The sequence below is a fragment of the Rhinolophus hipposideros genome (assembly GCF_964194185.1).
Source record: "Rhinolophus hipposideros genome assembly, chromosome: 9".
NCBI classification, from domain to species: Eukaryota; Metazoa; Chordata; class Mammalia; order Chiroptera; family Rhinolophidae; genus Rhinolophus; species Rhinolophus hipposideros.
Window position 1 is genome coordinate 15012793 of NC_138055.1, and position 14240 is coordinate 15027032.

The window sequence follows — 14240 nt, forward strand, 5'->3', positions numbered from 1 at the left end:
ATCCTTCATTAGCATTTCTGTACTTCCACTTCTTTGCCACAGTCCTGAAGACCCAGACTGCATGCCTCCCCTCTGGGATCTGCCATGTCCACTCTACCTATTGAAAAGCTTCTTCGTAGGCCAAGTCTATTTCCATGATGGATAGACTAAACAATTCTCTCCTCTATGAGGGCCCCAAAGCCAAAGGTGCGGGCCCTTGTTTTGTTACGTGTTTTTTTACTTACTTCCATGTAATCACCAGAGGGATTTCCAGGCATGTGTTTTTCCTGAATTACGCTTTTGACTTTCTAAAGGTGCTATGGGACATCCAGAATAATGTCTGATGCAGAGATGCCAATAGGCCTGGAGGGGAGACCACAGCCAATAATAGAAATGGATATGGGGTCATAAAGGACACAATTGTCTCAGAACAAATTATAGCTGTGACTGCTTGGCGATTAAGGCAGGTAAAGGAGATAGCCATCCTCTGAGCAAACCTGCAGTGTGATTCAGATTTGCACACGACAGTTATATCGAGAAAGGGTGCATGACACAGAGATAGAAACAGTTAGAAATAGTACAGGTCAGGAATAGGACTAGTGTCTATTGGCTTATAACCTGGATCTTTATGAATCACTGGTATGATGTAGCACATTGGTTGGAAAACAATATAACAATGACACTAAAATTTTACTTTTTTTCTTGGAAGAAACAGCTCTGGGGTTTATCCTAATTCTTGCTAATGCTTAAAAAAATATTATGTTTTAATATTTTTCAAGAATCAAGCTAAAAAAAAGTTGGGCCAAGAGCACATATGCACGTGAATGTAATCACTTGATTTAGAAACTATCTTTGTTTCAGAAAAAGGTTATCTCAACCTGGGGAATTCTGAGGGAATCTGCCTCAGGAGTTCTTATACCTCGCTCCAAAGGTAGAAGGGAATAGATTTCTGTTGCTAGGACTACCTGTCTCCTCATTATCTATTTCCACCAGTTTTGTGGGAAGGGTGTTTTTTAAGACTTATATTTGGAATATCAGATTGGCTGTTTAACCAGGGGGACTTCAAATAATATTACCTTAAATTAAGATAGAAATCTGTTTCTCAAGTCTGGGTTGGCCGCCAGAGCAGTTGTCGCATTTATATGTTTATCACAGTGTAGGCTCTTTCTATTTGTTGTTTTATCATCATCAACACGGGGCTTCCTTCTTGTGGTCCCAGGGAGCTTCTTCAGCCCCAACTACAAAGTTTGCATTCCAACAAGCAGGAAGACCAAGAGGAGAAGGAGAGGGCAAGTGTTTCATTAAAGGCGTAATCCAGAAATTGCACATATTACGGCTACTTGGATAGCACTGGCTAGAATTTAGTTACAGACCAGATCTATTTGTAGCAAAGGCTGAGAAATATAGATTTTTATTCAGCATGGCTATATATTCAGCTAAATTAGAGGAATCCACTGATAAAGGATGAAGGCAGACCACTAGCAGTTTCTAACATGTATATAAACTTCAGAAGAATTATAAGCATGTGACTCTTACACCTCCTTTCGGAGTGTGTTCTGGGAAATGAACTTTTCCCTCATCCCTGGTCCCAGGGTCAGGACCCCTTTTCCATTGGTCGTGGCTATTTGGGCTCCAGGTAGAATGTAGAAAAGAAAAAGTATCAACTTATAATGTAAACTGAGAGGTAGAACAGAGTATGGTAAACAGCATATATTCTGTAATCATGAAATTAATTCTGACTACCGCTTACTAGCTGTATGACCTTGGGCAAGTTACCTAAACTCACTACGCTTTCATGGTACCCATCGCACATGGATTAAATGACATACTGTATGTTAAGTGCTCGGCGCTGTGCCTGGTCGTTAAAAAAAAAATCAATAATGACAGTAACTATTCTTGTCAGAATAGTCAACTAGAGCAGCCAAAAATAGACCTAGCCAAAAATCAATATGGGAGAACAACACTTGGATGCCTTAAGCCTGTGTCGTGCGGGAGACCCTGCTCGCTGCGCCATTTGTCATGTGAGGCGACCTGCTGGGTCTCTGGTCCCGCTCCCCACATGAGAACGCAGGATATGGTGAGGCCAAAAAGGAACACCCACGGAGCCATAGATAGGAGAGTCCTACCACTATGGTCTCACTGGAGGCTGGATTCACATGACCTGCAACCTGCCGTCCACTTCTCTGCCTGCCAACCAACCGACCGACCAACCAACGCAGCTGCGGCAGTTATATCAGTAGTTAATTGGCTCACTGGTTACAGCTGACGGTCAATTAGCCACAGCTGACGGCCATCTACTACCCGAGCCAGTACCTTTCCATGTGAGGCGGAGAGACTGGAAACTGCTCTCTGGGACTCTGTCCCCACAGTCTGTTTCAGTGGAGTAGATTTTTAAAATGAAGCCTTCTAAGTCTCTTTCAACCCATTTTTCTTTCCCAGTCTAACCTTTCACAATTTTCTCCCATTTCACCACTTTTTTTTTAAACCACCATTTATTATCCATTTTCCTATCATTTGACATTTGAGTTGTTTACAGTTTTTGGAATGTGTTATGAACATTTACGTTCTGTGAACATTGTCATATGGGTCTCTCAAATTCTTCCAAATGGATTATCAAGGTGATTATTACCTTGATGACTGGAGTCCTTCAGGACTCATTAAGCTTCAGAATTCAGGCTTTGCTGCGGAGGCATCATCCCACCTGGAATCAATGAATGTTGATCAGGTGGGGAGAAAGGTTAAGAGAACAAAAAATTGCGGGTGAAAAGCCTTGGTTTAGGCTTCTGGGTGTTGCCTAAAATGTACTTACTTTGTGTTGATGGAAAAAAATGATACTTTATTATGGAAAAACTAAAATCTGCACTTTGGAGGGCCATTCTATTTCACACAGAAGGAGGATGGAGTCATTGCTTTGGGAAAGAACAGTTTCCTCAGCAAAGAGCCTCAGATCTGCTCTAGTATGGCAGAACTCTTGTGGGGAGCATACATTCTCCATCATTGACCTCTCTCCTCCATGAACTTATCTGACTGGTGAATTTGGGAGAAGAGACTAGACAGGCCCAGATCAACTATTTTCTCCTTTTGGGATCTGCCTGTTTGGTGGGGAGAATGTGTTCTGATTTATGGTTTTCCTTGTGATAAAAGGGACTTCCCCCCACAAGGAAACAGGCGTGGGAAGGGACTCGAGGTTTTTCCATTTGAGCTAGAGGCCGAGTATGTCTGATTTGGGTGGTGCTGTATTGGTACTTGGCTCCGAATCTAAAACACACAAACAGGCAAATGTTCCTTAAACGGCTGTATCAGTAATAAAAGTACAAAGTTTGATCTATAAAAGAAAAGGCTTCAGTTAAAATCTCAAAATGTTATCTAGCCACAAACTTTTGTGTTCAAATATATGACACCTTAAATGCATAGATAAGAATCACATTAGCAAAGTGAATGGGTTATGGTACAATTATAACAGGACAAATCCTGGTCAGAATCTACAGTGTTCTTCACCAGGTTTTATTTGGGAATGTTTTTTGAAGCTGTAAAATTACAATGTGTAAATCCATAGCAATACAAAATCATGGCTTACATTATTTTTGATGACAATAATCTTCTCTTTCATGCTCAGCTTTGGCTGCAGAGAAAGACGGGACCCCTGTGTTCAAGTTCCCTAGATGGAGAGTCAAGGGCAAGACCATAAAGGAGGTTGCAGAGGCCTACAGATCCGTGGGTGCCGAGCTAAACGTGCTGCCTTTCTGCACACAGTTCATCCCCATGGATGTAATTGACAGCCCAAAGCACGGTTCCATCATTTATCACCCATCCATCCTTCCCAGGCACAGAGGAGCCTCTGCTATCAACTGGTAAGATTTTTTTTTTTTTTTAATAACAGAAAGGATAGGCCTATTTCTATTGCCCGTAATCTTTCTGTTTGTTACCTAGGTGATCAAGGAGCTAGGTATGCTCGAGTAATTGTGAGGTCCTGTGTGAATGCTACTATTGCAGAAACTCCCCTGAGAGCGAGAAATGCTGCATAAGCCAGAGCAGCATTTTCCAAGCATAGTCTATGGAGTACTGGTTCTATTGGCTGCAACTAGGTATTGAGCAAACAAAGGTTCTATGGTCAGACAAGCTTGGTTTATGCTGGATTTCTTTATCACAGGACTTCTTAGAGGTTTTTTATTTGTTTGTTTCTTTTTAATTGGGGAATGTTGGGTAACAGTGTGTTTTTCTAGGGCCCCTCAGCTCCAAGTCGTTGTTTTCAATCTAGTTGTGGAGGGCGCAGCTCACTGGCCCATGTGGGAATCGAACCGGCAACCCTGTTGTTCAGAGCTCGTGCTCTAACCAACTGAGCCATCTGGCCGCCCCTTAGAGCTTTTAATACGTGCTTTAACGTGAGGAGCATAATCTCCAAGACAGAGTTTGAGTACACAGTGTTCCCAAGCCTATTTCACATAGAACTTCTTTTGCACAGAACATCTCAAGTACATTTCAGGAAATGCTGAATTACCTGAAATTACGTTCTTCATTGTCTGTCTTCCTCCACTGAATTTTAAGGTTCTCGAGGGAACACAAGATGACTAAGGTCTAACAATTGCCTTGCTGTATTTCCCAGTATCAGAACAATGCCTTGTACACTGTAGGTACCCAATTCCATAGGCACACGATGCTGTGGGTTGAGGTGGGCCTTTTTCACCTTCTCTCCTTTACCTGCACCTTTCCCAGATATCTCTCAGTGTCAAGTTGTTGAAAAGGTGGAATATCTACACTTAGTTTAATTGTGATGAAAAGCTTTTCAGTGTAAAGTCTGATTACATAAAGGATTTTTTTTGCTCTTTAAATAGTACTGTAGTTAATATCTTTGTTCTTTTTTTCTCATTTCACATTGCTTCTACGTGCAAAATCATTGGTTCCAAGTGTATCAATATTTTCAAAGCTCTTGATATCATAAGGCCCATTAATTCCTCAATATTTCTGAAATAAGTGGTTGATTGATTGATTTTGGTAAGACTTGATTAAATGCTCAGAGAAGTAAAAATGATTTAGATCATGAACATGGCTGATCTAGTACTTCATACCCTGTCTGCATTAGCCTGCTCTCTGATATGCTTTTATATGTATCAGTTCACATATCCAGCTTATTGTATGTATTATAAACTCCTGTAGGGCTGGCATTTTCTCTTAGGCTAAGCTTTATAAGAGCACAAAATACAAATAGTTGAATTTCAACCATCTTTTACTACAATTTATGCAGACAATCTAGAGCTACTTCTAGCTCTAAGTGATGCTGATTCCTGAATTACACAACTTACGTTAATAATCAGTTCTCTTCACATTGCACTGAGTATCCTCTGTTTTATCTTCCATTGCCTTATTCTACCTAAGACAGGGTTAAGTATAATGTAAGAATTGGACACAGGTGGGCAAAATTACTTGATGCTGCAGTAGAAAGCTGACACTAAGGAGTTGGTGAGTGGTAGTCGTGATGGACTCTAATGCCTTTTTGAGTAGACTATACGTCATTAGTATGTGTTAACAAGACTATAGATATAAAGATGCATAAAATAGCAGTCCCATTAAGAACTGTTTGTTATGAGTTCTGACATCTCCCGGCTCTACTGTTAATTTCTCACGGTAGCTTCATTCACCATTTACTTTCCATTGTAACTACCTTGTACTTCAATATCTCTAATTCATCACTTTATGATATAGTTAACCAACATTTTAAGTTGAAATTCTTCTTTTCACAGGACTCTAATTATGGGAGATAAGAAAGCTGGGTTTTCTGTGTTCTGGGCTGATGATGGTTTAGACACAGGACCCATCCTTCTTCAGAAGTCATGTGATGTTGAACCCAGTGACACAGTGGATGCACTTTATAATCGATTTCTTTTTCCTGAAGGGATCAAGGCCATGGTCAGTATATTTACGCCATCCAGAAGAATTGAGTAGACCTTTAAAGTTTTGAATTTGCTTTTCTTTTATTGAAATTTTGCTTATACGAATTTTTACTGTAAATGCAAATCTGAAAAACAAAATTAGATTTATGTGTACCAATAGGATGGTATATTTAGGGTGGAAATCTGAACTTGAAAATTTCTTAGTCTATGAAACACTTGATCTTCTGAGAACAGTGATCAAATGGATGAGCTAGCAATCAAACTGCTTCAATTATTTTACCAAATACTTGAATCCCCAACCCTGTTTGTAATAACTAATTGTGAAGAAGTGTACAGAATCTTAAGAAATTTTGCTGTGTAATTTGGACTTCCTCCAAAAGGATTTGAACTCAGTCTATGTAAACAGGGTGAAATTTGGCATTGATTTATTTATTCAGATGTGTTCTGGGTAAAAAGCTCAAAGCAAGTACAGCACAAAGTAAAAATATATTAGCCTGTAAAAATATGGAAAGATAATTTCAGTGTTATTTAATGTTTTCCAGAGACTGATATGAGGAGTAGCAACACAGAGATTCACAGTTAGATGATATAAAGCAGCAGCCTTTGATTTAGGAGGGAGGAGAGCGGTGCTTCATTTGTATCATTTAATAATTTAATGACACCAAAGTTATCATTCTACCACTTACTTGTTGTATGACAAGAGGCAAGTCACTTAGCATCCCGGTTTCCTTATCTGTAAAATGTGGATAATCCTGCCTGACTTATAGAGTTGCTATGAAAATTAAATGGCATTTATGTGAGGCATCTGGCACTCAGTAGGTGCTCAACAATGATAATTAAAATCAAAATAGTATTAGGTGTGTTCAGTGGCATTTGCTCAAACCCAGATCCTATACCTAAGTCCAGATGACCTTATAGCTAGAAGTGGGAAGAATGAATGAGCTGTAAACTTGGCCTTGTTCCTATTAGGTGGCTCCCTCCATGTGCTCTTGGGGAGGCTGGTCATCAGCTGTATTTAGAAATCTAAGAACTTGAACTCACATAGTCTTCTCAATGAGCGACAGAGGCTCTGAACTCAAGGCAAACTTAAATATGACACGGAAGAAAACGCAGGACGCATCCCAAAGGGAATCAAACTCATGGGTAGATGTTAACTTTTTAAAATTCCAGGTGTATTAAGCTAGAAAGCAAGGTGAATTACTTAAAGGTAACAACGTATCACTTTCTAGAATCATCATGATGAGCAGAAATAACCCATAATGACTTATTTTCCAATTATATTCCTGAATGTGTTTCATTGAATCACCAAGCGGAGGTTGAAATTTGTTTAAACAATGGAGTCGTTTGAAGAGTATAGGCTTGATATTGGCAGTAGATAGCCTTGGAAGCAGATCTTGCTTCTGATACATACATACAAGCTATCTCTGTGATCGTGAGCTAGCTGTTTAATTTTTCTAAGCCTTAGTTTCCTCCTCTGTGAGACAAGAATAATAATATCCACTTTGCAGAATTGGTGTGATACGTCAAGGGCTATTTTACATAAAGTAGCTACCACACTGCCTGGCACATAGATGGATCTGAAAAAATGGTGGTTATGATCATAGTCTGACTCTCTAGACAGATTTATATGTAGTAATTCTAAGTAGAAACATCAGTTAAGCAGACCTGCCATTGTTGCCCATTGGGCTGTAACACAGGTAATGTTTCTGGCTTTAGGTGGAAGCTGTCCAACTCATAGCTGATGGAAAAGCGCCTCGGATTCCCCAGACAGAAGAAGGGGCGACATATGAAGGTATCCAGAAAAAGGAAAATGCTGAGGTACTTATGTCAAGTCAATAACTCATCTCAAAGTGGCCCTTTACCTTTCAGTAGTTCCCAATGTACCATTTCCTGGCCAAAATGTTGATCTCCAGGCCAGCAGGCCCCTCCCCTCTTCACTGCTACTGATGGAGAGAAATATCTCTATGACCTTTGACACTGTCAACATTAGGAGCTTCAGCCTGTGCTTTGTGCTTTCCTAGATTTCTTGGGATCAGTCTGCTGAAGTTTTACATAACTGGATCCGAGGTCATGATAAAGTCCCTGGAGCTTGGACAGAGATAAATGGACAGGTATGTTCTAGGGACCAATTGTTTTTCTTTTAAGAGGTATTACACGTACTCATAAGTCTAGGCACTCTCTGTGACCAGAAGGAGACTCTCTGTCTTCCTTTGGTCATGAGGAGGGTCTGTGATTCTAGGAATATGTGACCTGCTAAAAGAAAGCACCCTCTCTTTACTAAGCATGTGTTGAGCCCTTGGTGTGAAGCAGGCACTTGGCACGGCTTCTGCTCTCCAGGAGCCTGCGGTTTTACGGGAAAAGCAGAGAAGTGAATAAACACTCAAAATGCAGCAAGACAGCTATACAGACTTGAGGCCCAGACTTGGGTGTGTTAGGAATCGCCTCCTAGAAAAGCTGACCTATTTGCTTGTACTTTTAGAAGAGGTCAAGCGGTGGAGAATGAGAAAAAGAGGTGAAGACCCAGGGACAGAAAATGTATTACCCAGTCAAATACTCACAATGATGCCAGAGCCTCAGGTGTGGGGAGCAGGTGTGTGGAAGTCACAGGAGAGATGAGGCAGGGGGAGCAGGGACAGGAGACTTCTGATCCCTGGGGAACCTCAATTCAACTCAGGTTCTCAGGTTTCACCGCTTCTGAGAGGTTTACTAATCTCACAGGCCCAGCGTGGTGGGGTTGCGTGTCTGTCCTCTCTGTTCCAACAATGCCCTGCCTACCCTCTGACATAGCATAGTCTGTACTGTAAGTGTCTTTTTATCTATCCCTCTTCTCCCACTAGACTATGAACCCCTTGGGAGCAAGAGCTTCCTGTTATTGTCTTGTTAATCTCAACATTTAAGCAGGTCCTTAGCGCATATTAGGTGCCAATAAAAATAGGCAGGATCAATGAGGGACCAAGGGAGAAAATTCAGTGCAGTAGTTAAGAGTGTGGAATCTGAAGCCAGAATATTACAGTTAAAATTCTGGCTCTGCCATTATTTGCTGTATAACCTTGGACAGCTTAACCATTGGGTGCCTTGGTTTCTTTATTGTAAAATGGGACTAATAATAGCCTTTCCCTTATGTTATGTGTTAGTGTGAAGACTAAATGAGTTAAATACATGTTAATTCGTGAAAGTACACACTTGGTCCCTGCCATAAAATAAGTATTCAGTAAATGTCAACTATTACAGTGCTCAATAAATTATAGCTGCTAGTCATAGAATTATAACAGATCAGTGTCAAGTTCTCTTGGTTACAGTCTGGGTGCAGCCCTGTTTCCATGACCTGACCACAAAGCACCCTGTATTTCCCATCAATAATCCCACTGCATGGTTTTAGTCTGCATCTACCCTCACTGACCCCCCCACCAGCACCTCCACTCCCCTCAAAAACCCTACCTCAAGCTGCAAAGTCTGTGAGAGCTATTTAGCTCCTTCTCCTTTGTATCAATGTGAACGAATGATAAATGTATACTCATGTTGTCTGGATGTCGGGCGGTTTTGAAACTCTTCAGTCACACATTCACAGACTATCTCTTGCTTGTGTCATTTCTACAGATGTTTGATACAGTCTCTCACATTGGAGCGTCCCCATTTTACCATAAATGACAATTCCAGTTTTTTGCAGGGACTGAGTACTGCTTGCGTACAGCGCTCTTCCTATGTGTAACTTCCTCATTTCACACTCTGGGTTTGATCTCTTTATTAGATGGTCACATTCTACGGTTCATCGTTACTGAATAGCTCCGTGCCTCCTGGAGAACCACTGGAAATTAAAGGTGCCAAGAAGCCTGGTCTTGTTACCAAAAATGGACTTGTTCTTTTTGGTAACGATGGAAAAGCAGTGAGTGTTCAATCCAGTCACCTATAAAATAACGTTTTGGGTTTCCTTCTATAACCCAAATTATTAAGGGAATATCTTTCACACGGTAATCTGGCTTTGCGGTGGGATGCAGGAAGCTCAAGATACCCGCCCCATTTCACTCTGGGGATGAGCTGGTTCTGTGCGCCTGGATGAGAACAAGGCTCCCCAGGGTCCCAAGAACCTGCACAGTCTGTTTCATGATACACTGGAAAGAGCTTGGAATTTAGTCGGGAAACAGGATGTGAATCCCTGCTATGCCACTTAACTGGTCTTGGGCAGGATGCTTCTTGCCCCTGAGTCTGTTTCTCCATTAAAAACAGAATAATCCCATCTGTCTGCCTTCCCATTGCCAGAGTCTGGGAGGAACAAATGATACGGACCTGGCCCGCTTCAGTTGTTTCTTGCCTTTGCCTCAGCAGGCAGGCGCCCACCACACTGCCTGTGCTTGGGAGTGCGGGCTCTGGCTTCAGTGGGCTCTCGGGCAGCTTCCCCCAAAATAAAGCAAAAGGGAATTTACTGCTTTCAGATACTTTCTTGTAGTTTGCAGAACAGATAAGTTATTAAGATTGTAGATTTCAGGGTTCAGCTAGTTCTGGGTTGTAATGCCAGCTCTGTTACTTACCAGCTGTGTGGTGTTGGGCAAAACCTCGCTGAGCCTCCGTTTCCTCCTCAGTAAAAGGGGAATAATAACGGCACCTGCCTCCCTCAGGATTTATGAGATTAAATAAGATACTTCAGCACATACAGACTTAGCACACTGCATGCTACAGAATAAGTGTTCAGATGATGGCGGTAATAGTGGGAGTCATAGTAACTACAGTAGATTTTAGTAGTCCAAACACCTACATCCAAATGTCAATTGTTTACTGGCTTATCCATTTTGAGATGTACGAGTATCTCCCTCTAGACTTAACTTTCTCCTGTCTGCTGCCATTATTAAAATACCATTTCAGTCCTTTTACACCTAATGGTGAGTGCTCTTAATCCATATTTTTGTACTTTCCAAATAAGCTGGTCCTTAGACTCATGTAGCCTAGATGACTCCTTCTCCCAATAACCTCACTTTTGAATTGTCCAAATCCTCCAATTTTCTGCTTGTTTTGTTGCTGTTTTGTAGCTGATGGTGAGAAACCTGCAGTTTGAAGATGGAAAAATGATTCCTGCCTCTCAGTACTTTTCAGCGGGCGAGACCTCAGCGTTAGAACTTACAGCCGAGGAGGTGAAGGTGGCGGAGACCATCAAGGTGAACACGTCATGTCCTCAATATTCCTCTTACATTGGGAACCTGAACTATTTTTTTTAAATTCCTTTTCATTGCCTTTTTTTTTTTAAGATTTTTTTTATTGGGGAAGGGAAGCAGGACTTTATTGGGGAACAGTGTGTACTTCCAGGACTTTTTTCCAAGTCAAGTTGTTGTCCTTTCAGTCTTAGTTGTGGAGGGCGCAGCTCAGCTCCAGGTCCAGTTACTGTTGCTAGTTGCAGGGGGCACAGCCCACCATCACTTGCAGGAGTCGTGGAATCGAACTAGCAACCTTGTGGTTGAGAGGATGCGCTCCAACAAAATGAGCCATCCGGTGCCGTGTTCAATCTTAGTTGCAGGGGGTGGAGCCCACGATCCCTGTGGGACTCGAGGATTGAACTAGCAACCTTGTGATTGAGAGCCCACTGGCCCATGTGGGAATCAAACCGGCAGCCTTCGGAGTTAGGAGCTCTAACCGCCTGAGCCACCGGGTTGGCCCCAAAACTGAAGCATTTTTGTACCTGGTAGCATCAGTGCTCGAAGTAGCGGAGACGGAATTTTATTTCCTCTTTTTTGCATTAGCTACAATAGGAAATAAACCCCCAAATTTATATTCAAATTTCTTTTTCATTCACATAAGTAACCCAAAGCAGTTTTAGGTTGTCATGAGGATTAGCTGTGAAGCTGGAACAGAAGGATTAGGGGTGGATTCACTCTTGGACTCAGGCTGTGCTATCTTCAAGGTCACCCTGGGGGTCATCTCTGTTGCAGACAACCAAGAAGGGCAAAAGAGCACAGAGAATTGTGTGAGGGAGGTTTTTCATGGCCAAGACTTGGAGTGCCGGTCACTTCCACTCATATCGTATTCATTGCCTAGGACTCAGTCATATGGCTCATCTAACTTGAAGGGACACTGAGAAATGTAGTCAAGCCATGTACCCAAGAAGAAGAAATAGGTTTGGTGAGGAGCTAGCCAGTCTCTGCCAGTGTTCTACGTGACACATCCATCATAAAACTTACTCTTGTTGTGTAGGTCATCTGGGCTGGAATTTTAAGCAATGTCCCTGTTATTGAAGACTCAACAGACTTCTTTAAATCTGGAGCAAGCTCAATGGATGTTGTCAGGTAAAACCACCACCTTATTGATTCACACCCCTCCACCAGGGATTCTGACTTTGACTTTGAAAATCAAATTTAAATCCTTTGCTCTGGACGTACGTAATTACTCAATCCTACCTGTCTACTATCTCTCTCTTTCTTTCATCCTTGTTAGTTTGCTTGTTCCCATGGTCAGAGACACGTATATTTGTTCCTTCTTGTTTTCATATTTCCTATATATGTACAAAAGCAACCCTTCTAATTGCTTGTTTCTTTTAAAATTTTGTCTTCAAATTTCTTACCTGATTTTCCTCCAATATGACATTGGAATCAGATGTTCTGGGTGAGAACATTAAACAGGAATTTCCTATATAGTCTGATCCAGAAGGATACCTGACATTAATTACACTTCCCACCAAAATCTTCTTTTCCTGTTCCCCCAAATTACCCAGTAAAATATATCGAGCATGAGGACTATCAGGCAATTTGCAAGAGTAAGGATCATCATTGTATAGAAAGAGTTTCTAAAAAAGAAAAGAAAAAAAGAGTTTCTCCACAGAGGTTTACAGTGAGTTGAGTCCCAGAAAAGCCCCTCTCCATGGCACGAAGAGTATACCAGGGTCCTAATAATGAAGAGTATTGCAGAGGTGTTTTTTGCTTTGAGGGCTACACTATGGCCACTCACTAATTAAACACAATAAAGAATGTTACTCCTCTTGGCGTAATACATTATTTTGACACAGTGAGCATTCTTGATGAATGTTCTGTTTATTCATTTATTCACTCATTTACATAATGAAATTTATTGAACACTGACTACATATCAGGAACTGATTTTTTTGCACTGGGTATACATTTTTGCACTGGGTATACAGTCATGAACAAGACAAGGTCCCTTCATTCATGAAGCTTTTTTATTCTAGTGATCAAAAACAATCATCTCAAGAACAAATAATCATGATTAAAAGTTAAGAGTTTTGGTTCCTCAAATTACAGATTTCTCAGCTATGATTCATGACTTACCAGAAACTTCTAACTTGATCAACTAAAGATGTCAATATTGTCCTTTTAGTACTTTTTCTTATTGCTAGCAAGAGATTCCTGCAGGAATTACTCATTTCCTGTTTGAGTGTCTGACTTACTGTAATTATTATTATTATTATTTTGAACTAGCAAGGTGCCTCATCTCTTTTAGAGAATAAATGACTGAACAACAACTGTGGCAGGCTTTCTATACTGCGTCTAATACACCATTTCTATTCAAAAAATGCCAAATAACCGCTGTCATTTGAAAAATTAACAATGGAAAATCAAAGGATTGGAAAATACTTCAAAAATCATATGACCTATGGTTCTAGGTAGTGCCTATATTAACCATGTAATAAAAACAAATGTTTGTTTTTATTTTTATGCATAGTCTAGAGAAAATATTCTACAATATGACTTGTTTCTCAGAATCTTTACAGTTAAGAAATTTCCTTTATTTTTTAATTCCTTGAGTACATTTGAAAGGAAAGGAACTGATTTTATGAGCCCCTTATTAGCTACCTTGCATTGTAAGTAATTAAAATATTTTTGCCTTTATTTGTTTTATTCTTAGTCATGTATAATGTTAAAAACAAACAAAAAAATTGCCACTGTCCTTCAAGACAGCTTTTTAATTTTTCCTCCCAGTCTTATAAATTTCTCTGATTATTATCATAGAAGATGTTGTATGATATAAATCGGTATATGACATACGAGGTCTGGCAATGAAGTTCACGAACTTGCCACCAAGCACTTACATTGGCAGCACTGTACAAAGAGCTGGGTAAGGTTTCATAACCTTGGTACATCAGTATCTCATAGCTGTGTTCGTGTCAACATGTGGCGGTGTCTTGCTGAGTGGCATTCGTTACTGTTGTGTGTTGTTGTGTGCCGACAAGAATGTCTGAGCTTGGACAGCATTAAATTTCTTGTTAAACTTGGCAAGAGTGGAAGTGAAATCAGGGACATGTTAGTCCAAGTTTATGTGGATAATGCCATGAAGAAAACAGCAGTGTACAAATGGATTAAATGTTTTTCTGAGGGGAGAGAATGCATCACTGGTGAACAGAGGTCAGGGCAGCAAGTAATGAGGAGAACTGACAAA

The 14240-nt window shown here is 40.7% G+C and overlaps 1 protein-coding gene across 1 annotated transcript in view; it reads left to right on the forward strand.

Annotated features, from left to right (window-relative positions):
• The window catches only part of ALDH1L2 (aldehyde dehydrogenase 1 family member L2), a 56352-nt gene that overhangs the window by 13371 nt on the left and 28741 nt on the right, over positions 1-14240 (forward strand). The window contains exons 3-9 of the mRNA XM_081059871.1: positions 3596-3830; positions 5718-5883; positions 7584-7685; positions 7889-7978; positions 9616-9750; positions 10889-11014; positions 12045-12136. Coding sequence (XP_080915997.1) covers positions 3596-3830; positions 5718-5883; positions 7584-7685; positions 7889-7978; positions 9616-9750; positions 10889-11014; positions 12045-12136 — 946 coding nt within the window. The remainder of the gene's footprint in view (positions 1-3595; positions 3831-5717; positions 5884-7583; positions 7686-7888; positions 7979-9615; positions 9751-10888; positions 11015-12044; positions 12137-14240) is intronic.